This window comes from Pipra filicauda, unplaced genomic scaffold (genome assembly GCF_003945595.2).
Source record: "Pipra filicauda isolate LSUMZ 115617 unplaced genomic scaffold, ASM394559v2 scaffold33_size4404698_pilon, whole genome shotgun sequence".
NCBI lineage: Eukaryota > Metazoa > Chordata > Aves > Passeriformes > Pipridae > Pipra > Pipra filicauda.
Window position 1 is genome coordinate 1,784,588 of NW_024104465.1, and position 21,092 is coordinate 1,805,679.

General features: G+C 50.1%; 1 protein-coding gene across 1 annotated transcript; it reads right to left on the reverse strand.

The window, feature by feature from the left end:
• Nucleotides 1-813: 813 nt before the first annotated feature.
• Nucleotides 814-21,092, reverse strand: LRRC75B (leucine rich repeat containing 75B). The gene is made up of 4 exons (XM_027714356.2): nucleotides 20,763-21,092; nucleotides 15,972-16,100; nucleotides 13,019-13,131; nucleotides 814-2,470 (listed from the first exon to the last, which is right to left on the reverse strand). Exons 1-4 carry the CDS (start codon nucleotides 21,018-21,020, stop codon nucleotides 1,948-1,950), a joined length of 1,023 nt encoding a protein of 340 aa, XP_027570157.1. The 5' UTR covers nucleotides 21,021-21,092; the 3' UTR covers nucleotides 814-1,947.

Below are 21,092 nucleotides of genomic sequence, written 5' to 3' on the forward strand. Positions count from 1 at the left end.
GGTGCGCTGCACACTGGGGGTCTTGCCTCATTTTGCAGGGGTGCCACTGTTTTGGAGAAGCTGTGAAGATGCCTTGATGCAGAGCTCTAGGGACACGCTGCTCAGAGCCAAAGACCAAATGCTCAGTGCCCCTTTTCCTTCTTTCTAGGTATGCACTGGCTCACCAGGCAGCTCCAAGCCTTCATTTAAATCCTTTGTGCCCGACTTTTCTTCTTGGCACAGAGCAGTGCTGCTATGGTTAGACTGTAAGAGTTTAAGCAGATCTTGCTGACATTTGAAATGCTTTTCATTTTTGCTGAAAGGTATTTTGGAAGGAAAAGAAGAAAAAATTAATACCATCTCTTCCACAGCAGGGGAGGAAACTGAGGGCTGAGCCTGGGGCCTGATGGTAAATGGAGTTACATCCAGCTGGGGCCGGTCACTACTGGTGTTCCCCAGGGCTCAGTACTGGGGCCAGTCCTGTTCAGTGTCTTTATTGATTATCTGGATGAGGAGATCGAGGGCACCCCCAGGAATTTCACAGATGACATTAAGTTGGGTGGAAATAATGATCTGCTGGAGGGAAGGAAGGCTCAGTAGAGGGATCTGGACCAGCCCCTTGCAGCACGAAGGGTGGCAGCCTACCACAAATGAACACCCATATTTCTCTTTCCTTAAAGGAATGAACAACTCTCACCAACGTGAATGGTACCTGATCCTCTCCCACACTTCTCAGGCACTGCATGAGGACTCCTGGTCCATATTCTTGCAGTGCCTGGGCTGCTGGCTCAATTTGTGACCAACCCAGATACTCAGACTCTGAAGTGCTTCACGCTCATGTCCAAGAGAACTCTTTATTATGTTTACATAGAGCATGAGCAACATGGAAAACACTAGAAATACTGCATCAGTGGTTTGGTTTTTGGGCAGCATTGGAAATGGCGATGCAGCTGCTCACGTCATGTCTGTATTACGAGGTATGCAATATGCCACGAGGAGCCAAAGCTTTGAGCTTTGCTGTGGGAAGTGCCCATCTCTGGCACATTCACTGCTTGCTCCTCTAGTGCCACAGTTAGGTGCTTAGCTTGTCAGCTTTTCCTCAATTTCACTTGGAACTTGTAATTGTAGTACCTTGGAACTTGTAATTTTAGTACAAAAGCACAGTTTTTGAAACCAATCCTACTAATCCACAAGACCATTCTCCCTCCCTTTTCTCCCCCCTCCTCCCATCCCATCCCAACTCATCCCATCCCCCATGCTCCCACCAACACATACCTTCTTCCCCTCCCTCTCACCCCGGTCACACAGCAAATATCCTGATGCTGCAGTTCCAAGCCATGTGTCCGCCCCAGCCTATGTGATCCAATGGTCTCTGACCAGGTCCCTTTGTTCAGACGTTCATACAAAACACACAATAGGAAAAAAACAAAACAAAAGGAGCCAGACACAAGAGGGAGACACACTGCCGGGCTCCAGCTCTGGCCTCTTCAACTAAGCTCCACAGCAGCTAGGCTCTTGGGGTACCTCCTTCCACACTCAAGGCTGCAGGTCCCAAGGTTTCCAAGGTGCATAGGAAAAGGAAGAAAGGAAGTAAACTACAAGCCTGTTTCTGTTTTAGGTTCCCCCCCATCCCTTTCCCTCAACCCAATGGCTGCTGGAGGATATTCTTGACTCCGACAGGTCTTTTCCCGTCTTCCAGTGAGACCCTGCCTGGGGACCAGGTTCACTGTAAGTCACTGGTTCCTCTCTGGAACGTGGGCGATGGGTTTGGCAGCGAGGGGAGGGAGCGGAGCACGTTGTGGGGGGACGACAGGCTTTTATCTCACAGTAGGTTGGGGGGGAGATGTCAGGAAAGGCGAGAGAAAAAGAGCCAAAGGAAGCCGGCTAAGCTGGCCTTCTGCTTGATGTTTGTACTCGAAACTGCTCCTTGGGGTGGCTTCGGTGTGCCAGCGCCGGCCTGTTGTTCAGTCACCTCTCGCAGCCCTGCTGAGAAAAAGCACGTGGCGGGGTGCTTCCGGCTGCTTCATCCTCTGGCTGGCTGCCCTCGTGCCCGCCGGCGATCTCAGAGTCGCAGTCAAGCGCCTCATAGATGGTAGGCAGCGTGGTCTGCTGGCTGAGCCGCTTGCGCAGGCCCACGAGCAGCGGCTGCGGCATGGAGGAGACGTCCACGTTGTTGCCGAGGTCAACCCAGGCCAGGCAAGGGAACTTGTTCATGTCCTTCATGGTGTCAGTCAGCTCCTTCATGGTCGCCCGCGTCAGCCGGTTGCCGTTGAGGGAAAGGTGGGTGAGCTTGGGGAGCGCCCAGAGGAAGGGCAGCAGCAGGCGCACCATGTCATCGTTCAGCTCGGTGAAGCTCAGGTCCACGGAGGTGAGGTGGTCCCCGTTGTTCTGCAGGTAGTAGGCCATGCGGTGGACATCCCGCATGGTCAGGGGGATCCCCGACAAATCCATGGAGTCCTGGCTCACCTTCTTCTGCAGGCTGGTCTTCAGGCTGATTATGGAAAAGGGGAGAGAGATCATTAAGGGAAGCACTCCCATCCATCTCACCCAAGAGAGAGAGCGCTTGTGACAGGGGAGGACTCGTTAACAGCAGGGGCTAGAACATTAAGCAAAGGGTTAATAGAGCTTATAGGGGAAACAAGCATTTACACCATACCTCAGGGCAGGCTGTCCTGGGGCTTTCCTGTGTGTTCTCAGCACCTATACATGAACTTTGCCAGAACTGGCTAAACACAGGATGCTAAAGTGTCTTCCACCAGCAGATTTCAAAGGGTTTGTCTGTCTGTGTGTGTACGGACGCTCATGTATAGAAAGCAAAAATAACCAAGGCAAGCAAACTTTCAAAGTGCACTGGTTTGCACTATGTGGGGGCTGTTTGTGAGCCACCTCTCCAGGTGAATGCCAAGGTCTGCCACAAACAGACTGTGCTGCAGAGGAGAGCAGTGTTAAATGGCTGAAAAACTGATATTTTACCAGGAAAACAACCAGTAGGCAAACTGCACTCCAGGAGTGGATTTACTGCATGTCCCTTTAAGCTTTCACAACCAGCACTTAGTCAGTAAGCAGCACCAGTGGCTGCCTATTTGGGTCTCTGTGGTCAGCAGATCATCTGGGATCTGCTGCAGCTGTGAGGAGGCGGGGAGGGCATAAGGGTGCTCAGAGATGGCTTCAGCCATTTCTTTTGCTGTCTGCCTGGCAAGCGGAGAGAGGAGGAGGTAGGCAAGCTGTACAGCAGGCAAAGCTGTGTTATGGGGCTGTTGGGTATGCAAAGGGAGTGGGGAGTGGAGTGTTATAATGAACTGTGGGTTTGTGAGAGTGCTGTGAGAAGTGGGAGCTGTGGGGCTACAGGAGCTGGTGGGGATACTTTGCAAAACTGAGTAGAAAGTGTGTGTTGGTGTAACATAGAAGAACCTAATCCCTTAGTGTAAATTATGTTAGTCTTGCTGCTCTTTCAGACACATCTAGCTCTAAGGACACGGGAGCCTTAGTAGGACCCCCAGTTGTGTGCTCAGGGGGTCTGTAAGTGCCTTGTTGAGCTTGGGAGGATCAGGGTGGGTTAAGAATTAACCACCACTTCGAAGGTCCCCACTCTTCCTATCTGGCTCTCTGTAGTGTCCTGCACTCCTGTGGCACAGCCAGTCCCTGAAAGCAATGGGTTCATGGGGACATGCAATTTCCTCGGAGGAGGCTGCAGCACCGCAGGAGCTCCCGTGGCAGGTGAGAATGTCCCTACGAGCCTTAGGACTGCCAGGCTCTTCTGTAGTTGTGGAGAGGATGTGATGCTGCCTCTACAGCTTTGCTTTACACGTGCAGTTCACGGCATCCTGGAAATTTCAGTCCTTAATAATCCCCTATGAGCATGTGTTAACATGAATGAATAAATGTGCATCAGGTCAGGCAACAGCCCTTTGTGGACATGTTCAACACTGGCAAACCTGTAGCTGTGCTTCGTGGCAGGAGCGTGAGGTGGAAAGACCTCATGGCCTGCCCTGTCAATTCTTAAGCCCACAAATTCCTGGTCTGGGTTTAGTAGCACTTTGCCCAGGTTATTTCTATGTGCCCTTGTGTCTCCCGTGGGCATTCACTGTGCCAGGCTGAGGCTGTATCTGCAAGCGTGCATTCAAACTAATGAGCTCTCATGGTAGAGAAGTAATAACAGCATGGATTAGCTTGTATTCAGACCCTAAAGTATTGTAAGTAAAATGTATTACTTACTAAATATTTACACTTTAGATGACTCACACTACTCGTGAGTGGATCGCAGGAGGGGTAGGGGGAGCAGTGCTTGTCTGTACTGTCAAACAGCAGAGACTGATGTCCTGGAGAACTGGTCTGAAAGCACACAAGGGAGGTCTCCACAGGGCCTCCACTTGAAGATAGTATTTGATATCTTTCCAATATCAGGGCCCCAGAGATGAGACTGAAGAATTAATCTACCATGTTGCTTGTAGCAGTGGTGCAGTTCTTTTAGCTGCTGCAATAGCAGTAGCAGTTGTGCATGCTGTGGTGACACTGGGCAAACCTCCCTTTTCCTACAAATCCAAGGGATCCTTGAGATCAGCCTAGGCTGCCTGGGAGCTGCATTTCTTTTAACTCTCCAGAAAAACAATGTCTGTGGTTTTTTGGTATAGTTTGTCACCAACCACTGGCAGTGGTGTAGCACAATCTACCACAAAAGAGGGTTCAACTTGTATGAAGTCTATCAGGGACCAGCCTCAAAGCTGGAAGAGTCTCAGGTTATCCCTTTAGCTGTGTTTTAACTGGGTGTTTAATATGGAGTACTTTTTTTCTAGCAAAACCAAGCATCAAATGCACAGTGAAGGTATGCATTCATACTGGTCAGGTTAAGCAGAGAGAAATGAAACTTCTGTGAACCTGAGTGCATGGTGGAAACAGTCCCCTATATCCATAAGGGGCTGGTACAAGAGATACAGAAGCCTTCTCTGGCCTCTATGGGTTTAAAATAAGACTTTGTTGGGAGTGTGGGGGAATAAAGGATAAACAAGCATAGAAGCAAGACTGTAACCACTTCAGTGCCCATTTTGTGTAAATGCAGCCTGTGGCTCCTGGAAATTTTCTTCCCCAGCGCTGTCAAGCCATGGCAGATTCTGGGGGGGTGGGGGACACAGAAAGGAGGCACAAGCGTAGGGACACCTTCCCCAGCCCCAAGCCTTGTCTCGGTCTATGCAAAACCTCCTCAAACCTTCCTTTCTGTAAAGCTACAAGGCACAAGCCCAGTTTGGTCTGGGGATGGGGACCACTGGAGGGCACGTCTGAGCCGGCACCGCTCCTGCTGCCGGCCCTCGGCATTCAGGTGCCGTTTTTCCTTCCGCGTCTGCAGCAGCAGCTTTCTTTTCTTAACAGGGGGCAGGTCTGAATGGCTCTTGGGGTCCCCTTTAGAGTGACTTGGCTCTGAGTGCAGACAGTGATAAGTGAGGGGAAATGTCTGAAAGACAAAAGCAATGTGCTCTCTGTCTCTCTCTGCCCGTTAAGCCTCCCCTCCTGTTGACTGCTGTGCAGGGACTGCAGTAATAAGTCACGGATCGTGCTCTGACCAGAGCAGGTACCTTCTGCTGCTCTCCCCAGCAACGAGCCAATACCCCAAGGAGGCTTTAATCGAGCAGACAAATTATCTTCCCATAATTGATTCTGCAGACTGGACTGCTCCCGGCTGAATGTGCTTAAACCCTCCTGTCCTGTGCCAGAGCCCGCCCTCCCTTCTTTGCTGGCTTGTTTTTCTTTCCTTTCCTGTGTTTTTGCTGCTTCCTTTTGCCCTCATTGCTGTACCTGCCAGGGTGACTCTGGGCCTCCTGTCCCAGCACTGTGGGCTCCTCCTGTGCTTAAATTGTTCTCTTGCCTATAAAAATGCCTCTTGTAGGGATGATGTGTCTGTAGGAGCCTCGTCCTGGTAGACATAAGCCCCCGTGCTGCAGCCAGGCTCTCTGGTAAGTGCTGAAGCATGAGATCTGACACCCCATGCATGCTGTGAACCCTGGCAGCCTCCTCCTCACCTCCTTGGTGTTTCTGTTCAGCTCCAAGAGGTGCAGCTAAATACCATCCCTAGGAAGAGCCCAGAAACAGCTGGCCACTCCTCCTCTATTGCTTTAGAGGTAAATGTACTTGCTGACAGAAAAGGGTCAGGGAGACGGTGGGTAGGTGCTTGACTCTGAATTATCTGACACTTGTTTTTGGAGGGGTTTTTTGAGCTCTTTTAAGCTCTACTTCTCAGGGAGTGTGAGGGGGTGGGGGGCAGTATACGCAGGACACTGAGCTCTCAGTCGCTTGTGCAGCAGCTGAGAAAATGCTAGGCTTACTTCCAGGGAAATGGGTCATCTATTATCCCCTAATTTCTGCAAGTGAAATAGGCTTAAAGATTGCTTCAGCTGCAGGTTTTTTTCCTTTGTGTGAGACACAACAGCTACTTAGAAATGTGGCTCTTGATGCCCGTGGGACTTGTAGACAGAGGGCTGCAGAAATGCTAGGGGCTGGATTAACCTCATGCTACCACAACTGGTGCTCTGGGCAGATTTATAATTGGGGGGATTTGCATCTAACAAGGATCTGGACTCTGGATTCAGGGAAGCAGACTGTGTTTGTATTATCTGCAGCAAACTTAGAGAGGAAACAAACCCCCACTCCCTCAGATGCTGGAAAAATGGCTGTGAGAAATTCTGTGAAACTTTGAGCAAGAAACAAGGACAATCAGCAGTCCATCCCCTACAGCCTACCTGGGGATGCAGCATCCAGAGGGGAAAGCTGCCAGCTCAGATTCCTGTTTATAAGGAATCAACACTCTGCTTGCAACCCCTGTCCAGCCCTGCTGAGGGATGAGAGCTCTCGGAGGTACATCTCCCTGTTTTGCTCGTGTGAAAGAAGTTCTTACTTCCATTGTTCCCAGCTCCCATCTTAGGGTCAGGCCTTCCTCCTAAGGATGTGCAGGCAGTCCTCCTTCCACCCTCACTGCCAATCATCCATTCCTAGGTGCCAGCTCTGCTCTTCAGTGGGCATTAGCCAGCAGTCCCCTGGCCACGTGAGATCCACCCAGGATCAGTGCAGACAGAGCAGAGGCCTGAGGGACCTGCAGGTGTCAGAAGAAACCCCCTTTCTCTCAGTGAGAAGTGTGGGCTGGGAAGGGGATGAAACCATCTTGTGCCTCCCCTGGCTTTATTTTGGGATAAAAATCTTCTGCCTCCTGAGAACTCAGCTAGCATAAGCAAATTCAGAGTGTTTTGAGATGGAAAAATTAGGAGACTTGAAATTAATTGCTAGTTGTTTGTCTCGAGGACCTGTCCCAAGGGAACTAACCCTTAGGCCCTCTTCCAGGTCCTTCTTTGAGTCCATGAAGCTGCAGGCTCAGCACATTTCTTTTATTACCATTGAATTCCTTCATTTTCTTGCTCATCAGCTAAATTCTTTGGTGGCTGCGGGGAAGGGGGTGTAATGGCTCTTGAGTGTTGCCCTGTTGGGACTTGCAGCAGTCACAGCAGTGTTTGGCCTGTTGTTAGCTTTGTGGGGTTTGGAGGAGCTTGTTCAGCCCAGGAATGTTCAGGTTCCTGGAGTCCCAGCCTCACTTCCTTGTCTCCATGCTATGGAGAGAGACTGGGAGGAGACAGTAAGAGTCAGACAGGATTTCAGCAGTGAGGGATGCCCACCACTCCCTGCCTGCTTCTCTGGAGAATTACCAGCTTTCTCCCCCTCCTTTTATTTTTACATTTAATTTGTCTCCAAATGTAAAACTTTCCTGATGCCAGAAACTCCCATTACTGTGCATCCCCTTCATCATTAACAGGCACTGCCAGTAGTGGCTAATTAGCCATGAGTCAGGTATCTCTTGGCTGCTCTTCCTTGCATAGAACCTTGTGACAGGCATGTCTGGATGGCTTCCCTGCTTTCAGCAGTGATTTAGGGGATGGATTCTGAGCTTTTTAATTGCCTATTTAGCATAATCTACTTGCTTTGCTTCTCCGTGGCACAGGGTGCTGCTGTGCAGGGCTGGCTTGAGCTGCCTCTAGTGCAACATGAAAAAGGAAAGAGAAGCCTCAAAAGTACAGACTACCCCAACTCGAGCTGATCTGAGGCTGGGCCTGACACTGCTGTAAAGATGGAGGCAGTGCACAAATAGGCCACTTCCAGGAGAAGTCTCTTAGTCACATCTCCATCCTTGTGCCCAAGCTCTTTTGACCAACTGTGGGGAGACAAGGGAATGCAAAGGTAGCCCTTCTCCTACCCCCCTCCCTCTGCAACTGGGGTGGGACCTGGACGTCTGTAGGTGTTGATGCAGCTGAGTGCCTCTCCTTCTCCTGGCTCTGCTGTCATCTTCACTTTGTTCTTGAAGGTATGTTCAGGAGAGCTGGGAACCCTTGGCCTTCCTTGTGCTGCCACTTGATCCGTGCAAGATCTCGGGTTGTTTCCCTTCATTATTTAGGTCTATCCTAGCAAAGCAGGGAATAATGCTGCCTCCTCACTGTAAATATCATGTATCAGCCTATGTCCTTGCCAGACCTTCAACTGCGTCACGGTCACAAAGGCACAAGGTCTCTGCTGATGGCTTTTAACTACCATCTGCCACCCAGCCTCTGTTATTTCACTCACTGTCTCTCTATCAAAGTGTCCTGCTTCTCCTGCCTGCCAGTCTTGGCCTTTTTCTTCTGACTCTGACAAGGCAGTGTCAAGCTGCTGGATGACCCTTTCTGCCACCTCCAACAGCCTTTCCAACTGCATCTGCCTCTTGATGCTGCTGGGAACCCTCACCATGGGTAGTGCTTGGGATGCTGTGCACTGTAAGAAGAGGGCACAATTCCTGCCTCTCTTCACAACTCATCTACCAGCTCATGTCTGTCCAGCTGACATCTCTGTGAGCAGCAGCTTATTGAAAACATTGTGTGGGGCACTTCTTGTGCTCCCATATGGCTATTACCATATGGCTTTACTTAACTCACTGGTATTCTCTAACTTGGCTTCCTTTTGCTAAAGCAGGAATGATGGTGCCTATTTACCCTGTTGCATAAGGCTGACATGAAGCTGTAGTTAATATTCACCTCATGCCATTTGAAGGCTGAGATCTCATCTGCCAGAGCTGTCAGCCACAGCCCTGAGTGATGTTTTCAAGGAAAAAAAAAAAAAAAAAAAGAAAAAAAAAAGATCCAAATCCCTTTAGGGCTGTTTCCTTGAAGTCCTCTAGACACAAGTGCTTTCACTTGCTGCAATGTCTGGGCAAGGCACGTCAATAACAGAAATGGAGCAGTAAGCCCGGAAGGGATACTCTGTTCTCCCCCCAGTTTTGGATTAGCCATGATGAAATTCACTCAGATGAGCAAAGTAAAACTGTAGTGAGACTTGTGAAAAGGGAAGCCCACACACATGTCGTTTGGGAGTTAACTCCATACACACAACTGCCTTTGCTCCTCCAGTCACTGTGTGAAAAATCTGGGGTTTTTTTTCCCCTGTGTTAGGAACCCCCTGATTGTAAAGCTCTGTTTTGTGGATCCAGGTTTGGTTGATCCTTTGCACTCTGGAAAGGTAATAGTTACACTGAAGTAGCCAGCTCCGAGGATGATGCAAGTGGAAGATACATTAAAGTTCCCTGACATGGCTTTGCCAAGACAGCTCAGTTGTAATCCACAGTTTCCTGATTGCAGACTAGGCTGAGATCCAGCTCTCCACACAAAGCCTGTCTTCACCTGATACCCTTCTCTTTCTCTGAACTGTTCTGGCTCTCAAAAAGTAATACACCCTCTGGGTCCAGCCCTGTTCTGGAGGCAGATGGTGACAATTTTCCTTAATTCACCATTAAAGGAGGCCCCAAGACTTCTGAAAACAAGAATTAGTAATATCTAAAAATTCTGCACCTGTCAAAATGCCACAGATGTGGTGTTGATAACTTAAAAAGCCTATGTCTGTGTAGTGGTGCATTTCTTAATCTTTACACTATAAACATCAATTTAATGAGACAGTGAAGCTGGAGTTATACAACATTCTAGGATGTATTCAGCTCGTTAAGTGGGAGTGATCTATACAACTGTAAAATGATGCTAAAACTGAATTCCCATTAGGATGTAAGGGACTGAAAACTGTGCAGTAAAGTTATGCTGGTCCCTGCTGCTGAAATCTTACCCTCCAGCTCTTGAATTTTTAAATTTTAAAACTCCCAGAGTAAATCCCCAAGAGCTCACCTTCCCAGTTTGGTTAGGCAGTCAACCCAAGCAGGGTCGGGGCCAGTAGGGTGCAGGCTGCTGGCTGGAAGCTGCAGACCCAAGACAGGATTTTGCAGGAAAGGAGAACTGAGCCCCTTTCTTTCAGTGTGGCAAACTTGTCTGAGTATCACCTGGGCAGCTGAAATAGTCTCTTTGGGTGACTGCACAGCTGGGACACTGCTAACCCTTCACTGTATAAAGCAGACAAGCACTGTCAGGAACCCACAGGCACGGATGCAGAGGGCAAACTGCCTTCCAGCTTCACCTTGGCAGCTTAGTCAAGCACAGAAACAAGACACAGCCTGGACTGGATCTCTCCTGCTCACTCCAGCTGCTGTTCCACTGAGTACACTGAGTTGAAATAGGCTTTGTCCTTCCACGTTTCTGTATGGGGTCTGCCTGTGTATCAAAACAGTAGTGCTTGAAGAAATGTATCTTATCCTTTTTGCCCTCTCGGTTCATGGGTGGCTCAGGTTTGTACCTGCTGGATGTGGGTCCCACTGAGAGTAGCTGGTAGATGTAGATGTGGACTATCATCAGTCTGTGTGCGACCCACTTTTTTTGCTGTTTGGCAGTGGGGAGGAACACCTGATGTGTGATCTGACTCCAGTATTGCAGGTCCTTTCAATCTCCCATACCACATCTCTATAACAGCCCAAATGTAATTAAAACCTGGCAGATGCTCCAAGCTCTCTGTATGGCTGGGCTTGTTAATTATCTCCTGGATCCATCTAACATACTGCCAGAAAGCAGAAATCGCATTTCAGTGGAGAAGAAGGGAGTCCTGCATCAGCTCTGTGAAAACCAGATGCCAAAGCCCAGGACACTGCAAAAGTGAGAGGAGGATTAATTTCCTGAATGTGGTCTCCATGCATAGATTCCTCTCTGCTGTCCTTAAACCCCACTAGATTTTAGACATTCCTTCAAAGCATTGCTGCTACCCCATGCTCTTTACAGAACCTCAATGGCAGGAAGGGTACAAGCCAAGGGTTTTGAAACGGACACTGATAGTAAAATACTCCCACTAGGCTGACAGAGAGAAGTGGAGAATTTGGATCATGTAAAAACAGCCTGGCTGAACAAACTCAGGCCCTGGTATCTCCAAATGAAGCAGCTATTTCTTGCCTTCCTGCTACTGACAACACCCGTTTTCTTGCAGCAGCTTTGGATGCCAACTCTGCAGGCGTCTTTTGCTGCAAACTGCAAACCACTTCATCTCTAGACTTAAAAGAGGAAGCTCTTCTGTTAAATATTTAATCAAGATTAATTTGTGCCTTATGTAACACCTTGTAACTGGGCCTGGTTTCCAGGTAAGGCCACCCATTTTAGACCTGTATTTCCCTCCATCGCACATTGCCTCGTTGCCCTCTCCCTGCTTGTGCTCACAGATGTTCTGTACCTGGCCAAGACTTTGGGATTTGTGTGGGATTTGGGTTCATGGGGCCCAGAGCTCTTCCTCTGGCCACAGACCTCCTCTCTGTTGTTGGTAAGTGATGAGTTTGCAGCAGTTTGCAGTCCTGTGTTGTCCCTGGGCTGTGCAATCACAGAGAACACTTCCAGTTTGATTCTTCTTCCTGGAGTCCAACAACCAAAAGAGGTTTGTTCTGCCTGCAAGCAGGAGTATGGAGGCAGAGGGTTGAGTTAGTAGCAGCAGGGAGGGATTTTTCACTTGGAAAACCAGAAAGGACTCTGGAACCTCAGTCTTGTTCCGTGCTGTGGTTCCCACCTGCAAAGCAGCACAAACAGCCCTGGGCTGTGGGGTGCTGGGAAGGAGAGCAGAGTGCTCAGATTTGGTGGCAAAGTGGGGCTATAGGTATGAGAGGCAGATGGCCTGGAAATCATATTAGGGATTTTATTCCTTAAGATGCACTGGGGATCTGCCTCTGAGTCAGAATGAAAGGTACGATGGAAATGTCAATTCCCGTGGGGGATTTTAAGTTGCTGGCACACACATCAAAGACTAAAAGTCTCAGAAAAGCCCAAGGCCTTTCTCAGAGTGCTGCTGATTTTGCATTTCTTTTTATCCAATCCTGCATTTATTCCTGTGAAACTAATGGGGCTGACATGGGCTCTTTTCTTAGTCACTTCTCTGTCTTCTCTTCAGCATTGGTGATCTGCGTCACAGGAGCAGGGTTTGCTCAAAGAAAATGAGGAGAGAAGGTGGGGATTGCTCTTTATCTGGTTACAAAAGCTAGCAAGTGTCAATGAGGGAACAAGTGTAGGTGTCTGAATACATTTCTAGTAGTGGAAAGCAGCTGCCATCCAGTCCCTGTCAGTGGCCGACGTGCTTTGAGTTGTGCTGCCTTTGCATGAGGCCCAGCACCATCTCCAGGCCCTCTCTGGGTGCTGGCAGAGAACTGGGAGTTGAGAAGGATGGTCACATCTCTGCCAGCCCCCCCAAAGTGCTTCCTACTGAATGGGATGATCAGCTTATGGCAGTGCCTCATAATGGGACACCTTTCCCACAGGCAGGGAGGTTTTACTGATATAAACAAGGACAAAGTGGGATGCAGAGCTCAGCTGGCACGTGGGTGTCTCTGCAAGGCTGCCAGCTCTGGGGCCGAACACCCTGCAGGAGGGTTGTCTGTGCTGTGCAATCAGTGGGATTGAGTTCAGTGTGCTTTGGAGAGGGGGAGGAACTGTAAGACTACACAAAAAAGAGTAAATGGCAAACGAGATCAAGGAGAGGGGTGTTGGGGCTGACCCTACTGGGGTTTTGTAAGAGACTGCACAGCAGCTGCCATGCACGGTTTTCAGTCCTGCCCTTCTCTGAGAAGGCACACTGGGATGGTGCAACACAGTTTCTAGAGGCAGATCCCCCATCCTGTCCCTGCCAGGCTCCTTACCACACTTGGGACTTCCTCCGGGGCATGCCGTGCCGGTGCCATTTCGAGTGGGGTGTCAGGTGGTAAATCAGCTGCCTGCAGATCCTGTCTGAGGATTTCCAAGGGTCATATTCCTGAAAGCAAAGGGACAACTTAGACTCTGCCTGCACCATAGCAGAATATGAGGCAAGGGGGAGGGACGAGGTAGATGGGAAAGGAGCAAAGATGGTAGGATGGTAGTGAAGAGCAGGCATGTATGTAAGGGAGGAGATGAAGAGGAAGAGAAGATGAAAGAGGAATGGTGAGAAGGCCTGAGATGCCTCTGCCACATGTTAATTCCTCCTGGGATGGGGGAGAAGTCGGAGCTCCGCAATACCAGGAAGGACCCCAGCCCAGCCATCCTGTTCCTACCCAGAGTGGGGCTACAATTTCACACCCTGCACAGGAGCAAGTGGAGCCCAGAAGAGGGGGTTATTTTCTAGAGCTGTGGCAGGGGCCAGCTCTAGACCAGGCAACACCCAGGGAAGTAGACGTGGCTGACTGCTCTGTGCAGGGACTCCCTGCATATTTTTCTTCAAAAGTTGTCCACTTTCAGAAGTGTAGGGACAGCATGGGTGTCTCAGCTGCTCACTGCTGTATCCTCAGCAGCACCTGTCCCCAGCTGTGCAGACAAGCTGCCAACTTGTTGTGTTACAGGACAGTGCTAAATTTCTGTCAATTCCCCTGTTGCCATGCTTCCCCAAACTCTGTCTTTGGACTGACTGTGCCTGATACTCTCATGTGGAAAGTTCAGTAATTGGCACCCTTGCCCCACCCCTGAGGTGCTTCTTGCTGGGAGAAATGCTCCTCCTGCAGCAGTACCCTGACTCTGTGCCCTCCCGTGCCCTGTTTGGGAGATGTCAGGAGAGGGAACTTTCACCCTAGTCCATCTTACTTCCTTGCAGTCCATTCTGCTCCTGGAGGTTTGAGTGTGGGAGCTTGCCAGTGCCAGTAGTTCACTCCAGTAACTTACCAGGAAAAGATGGCACCAAGACAGTTGGTGTTTATTTTTTGCACGTGTTCTCTAATGCAGTGACTTTGAACAGAATCTCTTCCTCTGGTGAAGCAGAATGGCAAATGGCAGATGCTGAAGGCTGAGACTTTTGCCCTCTCTACCGTATTTTCCAAATGCTGACAAACACCCACTGAATCAGCTCAACCCTCATGGGATGGCACTGCCAGCGTGTGGCAGTTCTGCTGTGCCCAGTGGAGAGGGATCCCAGCCTTAGTGCTCAGCTGAGCACCCCCTGACCCCTATCCCAGCCCCCCTAGGAACCCACAGGGACTAGCCCATGCTCTTGGGATAGGTGCCTTGTTCTAGCCTGGTACTGTGCTGGCAAGGCTGCAGCTGGCACTCTGCTGTCACCTACAGCAGCAAACCTTTCCAAGTGGGGGCACGTGCACACCAGGCTTCAGCACAGCAGCTGGCACAGCGCTCTGCGAGCGACCGCTGGCTCACACAACTGAGAATTACCCTCCTGTTCTCTCCCGTGTCCTCACTGATTTAATTTCCACTGACAGACTGGGAGTTGCACTCAGCCTGCTTGCCTGTAATGCAGTTACACCCACCAGATGCTCAGCCAGGGTCGGAGATGGTACGTGGTCTGATAGTGTGCGTTCTGGGAAGGGTGCTGTAGGTACTGAATCTCTCCAACCACTGAGTTAAACTCCTGTTGGCTTTGAGGGGCAGCTCAGGTGCTCAACATCTTCCTTAGGAATGGTGAAAATCATATCTATGTAGTGGTATGTGTATCAGTGCAGATAAGCATGTGCATCTATAAGGCATGAAATGAGAGGGGGGTATTGTGCAGGTGTATAAAAATTGTAGCTTGTTATCTACTGAGCACCTGGGTGAGGAGGGTAACATCCCCTCCTGCTGCCTGCCCTGAGGGGCACTGCACACCATGGGGTTGCAGATGGTCTGGGAGAGCAGCTGGAGATAAGGTCAAATGAAGTATGACTAAAGAGGAAGTAGTGCTGCAACCCACCCCCCTCCTTTATATGCGTATAGAATTTGCACAGAGATTACACTTGAAAAGATTTATTTTTTCAGGCTGCCCAATAATGATGATTAAACTTTGGCTAAATGTAGTTTGTCTGTTGAGACCTGACTGGCTAATTGTTATCAGCGAGCCTCAGGAGATGCAGAATAAGGTTAGAAATGCCACTAATCTACACCAAGCATTCAGTGTATTCCCTGGGGTGCTGCTGCTTGCTCTGAGCTCTGTGTACTTAATATCTCTCTTTGAATAAGAAATTTACTCCACTGCTCTCTTTATAAAGCAAACATGACACTTGCCAAGCCTGATGAGCAAATGGATACATTGCAAATCCAAGTGTTTGTGGTGGCAAAGGTAACAGAAATAGGTGCTGGTGTTGCAGTGGGACTGTGGCATCTGTGATGTTTGCCTGTGCTCAGCCTTGCCTTTCTGTCTCTGCTCACCTCATGCTCTGAAGGGAAGTGCTGGAGCAGTGCAGGGATAATGTGCATGTAGCACATTTACTTCTTGAACCCTAAGTTGCAATATATTCCTACAGCACCACCCTTTATTGGGAGATCTGGGAGGGTTTGGGGGGAAGTAATACTGGGTTAGGGTAGTTATATAAGGCAAAGGGCCTGGGAAGAGAGAGGTGGTTTTCCTGCAGAGATCTCTGCTCTCCTCTGCAGCCCCTTAAGCCCCCCATAAGCTCTAGCTGCTTTGAACCCCTGTGATACCAGTGAATATGGCACTGTACCCTGTCACCAAGGTTTATAGGCACAAAAAGTAATTTCCTGATTTCCGTGCACATAACCACCCCCTCCTTCAGCCGCACTCACGTGCTGAGGTAGTTTTAGCTAATTTGTACAGAAATATGTCCCACAATCTATTTGCTGCCAATCCCAGGGCATACAGTGGATGTTTCTGAAGGATTGCAGGGCTGAGGGAACACTCACCTTTTTGGGACACTGCAGATCTCTAGCGAGGCTCATCAGCAAGTCATGGGAGATGGGATCCACCAAGTTGAGGAAAGTTGCATTTTTGTAGAGCACTTCATTGAGGAATGTTCCTTCCAGTCCCAGGTCCTACACGAAAAACAGACAGTGTCATACGTGGGCTTCCTCATAGCTATAACCATGAGGTGTTTTGAAACCAGAAAGTAAATCTGATGAGGTGCCAGCTGGATGCTCAGTACAGGAAATTATCCAACAGAGGTGAAGCAGCTGTGTCTGACCAAGCATTTCTGTGCTGGGGGATGCAGACAGCCAGAGAGCTCAATGAGATGCAGTGTTAATTTGAGCTAGTGAGCCTAAGGGCTTCCACCTTCTTTCCACCTATTACAGGAAGGTGAGAACTCTCATAATTTTCAGGCTGGCTGGAGCCCAGAGAGAATTAGTTTTAGAGAAACACAGTTTTGTCAGCCTCTACGTGTGAATCCGCTGAAGAAGCCAAGCAGGAAGGGTGGCTCTAAAGATGCTTCTCCAATCGCAGCTTTTCTGGAAGAATCAAACTCTTCTCAGGTATTTAGATGCTGCCATTACACCCTGGTGGTAGCTGGCTGAGCAGAAGTCCTGCCCATCCTTATGAGTTTAGCTGTACTGTGAACTTTTCAGTAAGCACTAAGTGCTGGCAGCATTGTCTTTTAGGTGTAATGGTACATTTATAGGTGGCTTTACACCACAGTCAGAGGGACTCCTCTTCCCACCTTCCACAATATGAGTTAAGGGAACATCTGTGGTCCATGCAACTCATATGCCTGGACCAGGGTACAGGACACCTTTGGACATGCTGGAAGAAACCTGAGCAGCTTTAGGAACAAAAAGCCTCCCCAGGAGTCAGATGGGTGATACTGCAAAGAACTAAGCTGTTTCTTGTTAAGAGGAAGGCCAAGAGTTAATATATGACATAGTTATTAGAATCAGGAGGTACCATAAAGTGGTGAAAAACAAAAAAAATCCTGGAAAGAGAGATAACGTACTCGCACAAAAATCACAGGAGAAGAAAAAAATACCTTAGGAGTAGAAATGTAGAACAAGAAAAACCTCTTTAATAGGGATGGTGCTGGGTTTGATTCAGTTGACAAGGAGGGCTCAGCTGAGGGAGGAAACAAGTCTTATCCCCATTCTGTACGCTGCTGACAGGAGAAATGAATAAGCAAATGGGTGCCCCATATGTTCGCACTGCTCTGCCGAGCGTGTGCTTCAGGCACCACCCAGTGACTGAGAGCTAAAAAAAAAAAAAGGAGAGAGAGGGGAGAAAAAAGCTGGATGTATGCACATACATCACCAACAGGGATGGAGCCATAGCTGGCAGAGGTGTGGGATCTTAAACTCTAGGCACCAATATAAGATAGTGCTGTATCCTGCTCTGGATATGCTTGGATTGAGCAGAAAGAACAATACCAAAGAGATCCTGGTTACAGATCTGGTGGAGAAAGGGACAACAAATCAAATGCTTTACAGCCCCATCACTGTGTGTACACAGATGACACCCATAAGAAACCAAGGAAGCCAAGCAGTGGATCAGTCCTGAAGGACAGACAGCCACAGCTGGATATAGGCCAGGAGCTTACCAAGGCATCATGCCAGTGTCTCCCTTAACCATAAGGCTTCAGGGAAATGGAGCCTCCTACGCCAAGTGTAATATGCACAGATGAAGAAATCTGCCGTGAGGATGGCATGGCTGGGCATGCAGCAGTGGATGTCAGACAAGTAATTAAAGTCCCCCAGTTGGAGCTTTACCATTAAGATGAATCTGCATTCCCATTATAAATCCTGCCTGCGAGGGTTTTGTAAGTAATATAGCTGTAAATATTCACTTCACATTGATATTCCATAAATTCTTAGCCCAGAGGCATTTTCTGGTTCATCTTACTTATTTCCCTTTCTCCCTCTCTCTTTCTCTCATTTCTCAGAAAATTTTGTACCACCTAAAGGATGGCTGCTGACAGCAGAATATTAAAAGTCTTGCCAGTTCAGCTGGCTTAGTGCTGTTGTCTTAAAAATGACACTTGGTCATTGTCTCAGCACAGGGAAAACAGGTCACACCAGACTTTTTGCTAGTCTGATGTCTCCCCTGGCTTCAGCTGAGTGATGCCCACTTAGATCAGCAGGAAAGCTGGTCTGGCTTCTGCAGGTGGGCATTTCTGAGGCTGATGATGTGCAATGGAGCTGTCCTAGTGTTGATGTACAAAGCATGTGTACACCTGTGGTTTGCAGTTGTTCTCCGTGCAGTCTTCTAAAATGCTGGGTCTTCCATCTCCGTTAGCGGATCTGCTTCTGCCTGGCTTGCTTGCTCTATTTATCACACCCTATCAACATCTTAGGAGTAGTCCACAGCCCTTTGGAGTCTGCAGAACACAGATCAAAAACCACTGGCAGATACACTCCATCTGCAGGGTGCACAGGGTGTGTGTCTGCCGGGAGCAGCAGGAGGCACATGGGGAGCCCGTGTCCTCCGGCCTGGCTGAGTGTGTCTGCTCACCCGAGGAGGCTGTGATTCCGGTCCCACCATTTCCCTGCCCTCTCTAGGGTATTTGCACCCTGGCCCAAGGCACAGTGATGAGGTGTGGTGTTAAATATCCTCCCTGTCCACTAGAGTGAACAAGGTATCTGTTTTTTTACAGGTAACAAACAGACCGTCCCCTGGGACACACTGATCCCCGACCCCCGAGAGCGTGTTGCTGCCAAGGTAAGGAAGGACACGCTGGGGACCAAGCTAAGGGGTGAATTTAGTCGCGAAGAAAATTTGTAAATGAGAAAAAGGATTGATCACACTATTCTCTGAAGCTGACACTGGACATGTGAGGAGGACTGGTTGTCAATACATGACCCCAGACTGGGTGATAGTTGTGCTCAGCTGTTGAAGGGGGTGGTACTTGGTGGTGGTGTAGCCCTCTGTCTCTGAAACCTCTGAGCACTCTGTGAGCTGAGACTTTGGGGTGCTGCTGGATGGGTTCCCGTCTTACTTGGCGAGGAAGGTTCTGTTGTGACTACAGGAGGCATGTCCCACTGCTCTGTCACGAGCAGATGAACAGACAGCCACTGTTTTGACAGGGACAGGCAGAGATAAGGACCAGGAATAATATGGGGAACTGGAAAGGCAGTGGGCAAAATGTAAGTGTTCAGGACATGGTAATTCTCAGCACAGATGTGGGGAAGCCAAGTGTTTAAATGATCCTGAAAGGAGCTTAGAAATGACCCTCCATTCCACATGGCCCTGTGACTTAGCATTCAAACCCTGGCTGTTCAGAGATGGACCTTCTGGAGACCTCCAAGGTCTGTGGAGGGTTTCAATGCTTCAGTCCCAAGGAGAGGTGCTGAGCACTATAGAAAATGACATTCTGCAGTTCTGGCCTCTGGCATACCCTACAAAAGTCTGTTCACGTTACATCGCCACGTCCATGAAGGGAGTGGTTGCCTCTCTTTCTTCAAAAGCTTCTTGTAACGGTGCCTTTCCAAAACTGCCTTTGAAATCTTATTCAGCCCTTGTCTGCCATACTGGTGCAAGCATAGAGTTCTGCTGAGGGCTTATCTGTCTACACGTGTGATAAGAAGAGTGTTTGTGGTGCTGGTAACAATCCTCAGATGAATGCTAAGGTAGTGGACAGGAAAACCAGAGATGTAATTTTTGGTCCTGTAAATTCTTATTGGTGAGTGTGCAACTCGCTGGCAGCCCAGGGCATTGACCACCATTGTTGGATGTGTTGTAAAACCCAGGGACGTGCAGAACAGAGACGGGGATGTTAATCAGCTCCCTGCAGCTGGTATGATGGCTGCACAAGCTTCCCAGCGAGCCAGTCCCTGCTCTACCACACTCACACCCAAAGGTCACTTACTACTAAGATGAGCAGTGTGTGTTCCCAAGATGAAGCAGACCATTATCTAATGAAGCAACATGATAAGCTAAGAATTGATAGTGTTTTATGTCCAAATCAGAAGTGGGATTTGTCTGTCCCCTGTGCTACCAATTTCAGAGTTGCTTGCAGTTTGGGGCCGCTGAGTTTGCCTGGAAAGTGATGGTAGCAGTGAGTGATGGAGGAGGTGGCTCTGTTCCAGCAGCAGGGCTCTGTCCTCAGCATCAGTTTGGCACCACGCTGTCTGCACACTGGCTTTTCTGCTCCTGAATGGCGGCAGACAGAAACACGCTCCCACTGATACACTGACCCCTTTACCTCTCCTCTCAGTCTAGATTGTCCCAGAGGTCCTCTCCAAAACCATTTTGGGTTCTGCCAAAGACAGGTCTCAGCCAGCCTGGCTGGGTGGGCATAATAGGATGTGGTGGCAGTGGGATGGCAGTGGCTTTTTTTCTGGGGGGCATCACTCCTGAGCACACCCTGGCACGGAGGGGTGTGGATGGGGACAGCCCAGAGTCGGATGCCCCTTTTCCTACGTGCAGCATAGCTCTCCTCTAGCTCTCCTCTCTGCCCCCCGGCAGCCGAGCCAGGTGCCCCTCGCCCAGGCTGGGGGTCGGGGAGGTGGCAGGGAGCCGGGGCGGGTGTCGCCTGCCGCGACAGGGACCGAGCGCGGCGGCTCCCGCCCCGCCGGGGCACGGAGCGGAGAAAGGCAGCACAAAGAGCCCGGCTCGCCCCGCCAAGGGGGGCTGCAAACCCCCGCCGCCGAGAAGGGAGCTCGTAAACCGCGGCTCCATCCCTGCTGCAGCCCTCGGCCCCGCACCGCCCTTTGTGCCTGCCCTGCCCTGCCCCGATCCGCCCCGCTGCCCCGGGCCCGCATCCCCGCAGCAGGTACCTTCCTCAGCAGCCGGAGGATGTGCACGGCGTGCTCCCGCTTGTGCTCCCGGATGGTGGCCTGGATCTCCCGCAGCCACCCCACCCGCCGCACGTAGGGCGCGGGCGAGGCTTTCCGCAGCACCCCGGGCAGCTTCTGCGGGTGGAGGAGCAGCGAGGAGAGGTGGAAGTCGCCCCGGCCGCCCTCCAGCCTGCCGGGGCAGGGCTCCTCGCCGCTCTCCTCCTCCAGGCTGCTCTGCCGGCTCAGCCGGGAGCCCATGGCCGCGCTCCGGCCGCGCCGCCGCCGCGCTCGGACCGGGCGGGCACCGGGCTGCGGGCCGGGGAGGCGCCG

Coding starts and splice junctions, on each gene's coding strand:
- LRRC75B (XM_027714356.2), bottom strand. CDS start 21,020: ATGGGCTCCCGGCTGAGCCGGCAGAGCAGCCTGGAGGAGGAGAGCGGC. Junction 16,101..20,762: donor TCCTCCGGCTGCTGAGGAAG/GTACCTGCTGCG, acceptor TTTTTCGTGTAG/GACCTGGGACTGGAAGGAAC. Junction 2,471..13,018: donor CGGAGGAAGTCCCAAGTGTG/GTAAGGAGCCTG, acceptor TTCCATAATCAG/CCTGAAGACCAGCCTGCAGA.